The sequence below is a fragment of the Wallemia ichthyophaga genome (genome assembly GCF_000400465.1).
Source record: "Wallemia ichthyophaga EXF-994 unplaced genomic scaffold scaffold59, whole genome shotgun sequence".
NCBI classification, from domain to species: Eukaryota; Fungi; Basidiomycota; class Wallemiomycetes; order Wallemiales; family Wallemiaceae; genus Wallemia; species Wallemia ichthyophaga.
Genome location: NW_008806330.1, coordinates 380 through 2,296, shown reverse-complemented (window position 1 = coordinate 2,296; position 1,917 = coordinate 380). Strand labels below are relative to the sequence as shown.

At 37.4% G+C, this 1,917-nt stretch overlaps 1 protein-coding gene across 1 annotated transcript; it reads right to left on the bottom strand.

Moving 5' to 3' along the window:
- Positions 1-595: 595 nt before the first annotated feature.
- J056_003816 (uncharacterized protein) lies at positions 596-794 on the bottom strand (the record flags this gene model as incomplete). The annotated part of the gene is made up of 2 exons (XM_009272242.1): positions 596-682; positions 732-794. The coding sequence occupies 2 exons, from the start codon at positions 792-794 to the stop codon at positions 596-598; spliced, it is 150 nt and encodes a 49-aa protein (XP_009270517.1).
- Positions 795-1,917: the final 1,123 nt, after the last annotated feature.

Below are 1,917 nucleotides of genomic sequence, written 5' to 3'. Positions count from 1 at the left end.
AATGACCAAGTAAGTGAGAAGTCGAATGCAAATAGGATTACTATGAACGATGTCACGCGCTTCATATATAAATAAACAAATATGTCTAGCTGATGAAGACAAGTAGCACCCAATCAGCTCAGAATTTCGGCTGTATAAACGTGATTTACGTTCTCCGACAATTAGCGTCCACAGGATTTCATGCTGGCTCCAAGGAGACTTTATTTTTATGACCAGTAGTGCATTTCGAAATTTCAAACAATAGGGTTTGACAGGTATTATAGACTGGATTGGAATCTTAGATGTTATGATTTTAGGAACAAATATTTTTAGACCTTAAATCACACTCACTGCATTATGTCAAATTTAGCTGGACGAGTGTAGAGCAAATTACTTAAGTTATTCATGATAAGGGCATTTGAATTCTTCTCACACAGGTACTCTGCACATAATGATATCTAAATCTCCCCACTTTGTACTACCGATGATGCTGTAAAAAATACGTCATTGAGCATGGTATTTTCGACTGTGAGAGGGGAAGCATGGTAAAAAATAATCCTGAGTGTATTAGAGCTACATTTAAGCTATCTAAGAATCTAATAGCACTCTTCAGCCTTCAAACGACGGTATGTCCACGAAAGGAAGACGTGATATTGACGCGCTTAACTATAAGTTCAGCGTTGTAATTTGAAGGCGTACTTTTCTTTCGCTTATCAGTCACCAAAAATGCTGTCAATAATTCCAAACTCCACCTGTTCTTCCCTCCCTAACTGCCTCAATACCCGTATCTGCTGGTACCACTCCTCAGTAGTCATCGCAACTCAATAAGCTGAAACAATAATTCCTCAATAATACACTAGGAAAGCTCGCTGTCTTGTTGTATGCAAGATACGCTAGGAATTCAAGTTGCGTGATCCTCTTGTTTAGGCAGCGCAAGAATATACGTCGTCCAAATTTCAGAGACTAATGATGTCAACTCATCAAACGATACCAAGAGAACATACGATATATATCTTATTCTCTTTCCTTCTGTCAAAGTGTCATATCGCTGACTTTTCTCGTCAACGCTTTCGGTTGTGTGGTCGGATAGTCACTGGTCGCCGGACATTCATTCTGAATCGATAGTGAGTCATCGTCGGAAAACTTCATGTTCACTTTATTCCATCTGCTCATTCGCTGTACAAACCGTTCCTCAACCCAGCAGTCTAAAACTTAAAAGAATTGCAGACTTGTTAATTACGAGATGTCACGAGCCACGCTAATTTTTAACTGTATCTTAACATCATAACTAATATAATTATAATATCTGACATTGCTTAAGTCACTAGTCTGAATCTGTTAGGTGACAAACCCAATATTAATCCCAAGCCCTTTTTATCGTCACGCTCTCTCTTCGCCGTCTCGTAAACGTCTTTTACCTTCTCCTCGTAGCCTTATCGGATAAACCTCCAGGACAGATTTCAAGCAGAACACTTTAAAGGTCACGCTATTTTTATATTACATTCTAATTAATTATTATAATGGATGTTAAATTTACTGTACAAGTCATTTCTCAAGTACAACTCTGAACCTTAACAGTGCCTTAACAAACTTTGTGATGGAATTAAATTGCTAAGATGAGTTATCGATGTGAAACAAAAACTTTTATAGAAAAGGGGTAATGGTTGCAATGGCCGGAGTCGTCAAAATCCACGTCATGGCTGTATCTTAATTAACAGAATTACCGAACCCTGCACGCTTCGAAAAAGAAGAATAAAATTGCTTAAAACGATATGCATTATCAAAATACAAAGATAATTATGCAAATATCAGAATGTAATTGGATCCGCTAGTCCAAATAATTGCGTAAGGTTAAGACAAATTGAACACAGTCCCAAAAAGGTATCCATTTGTCATTGAGTTTTCTAAGATATCTCTGATTAATACGCACTCACTATT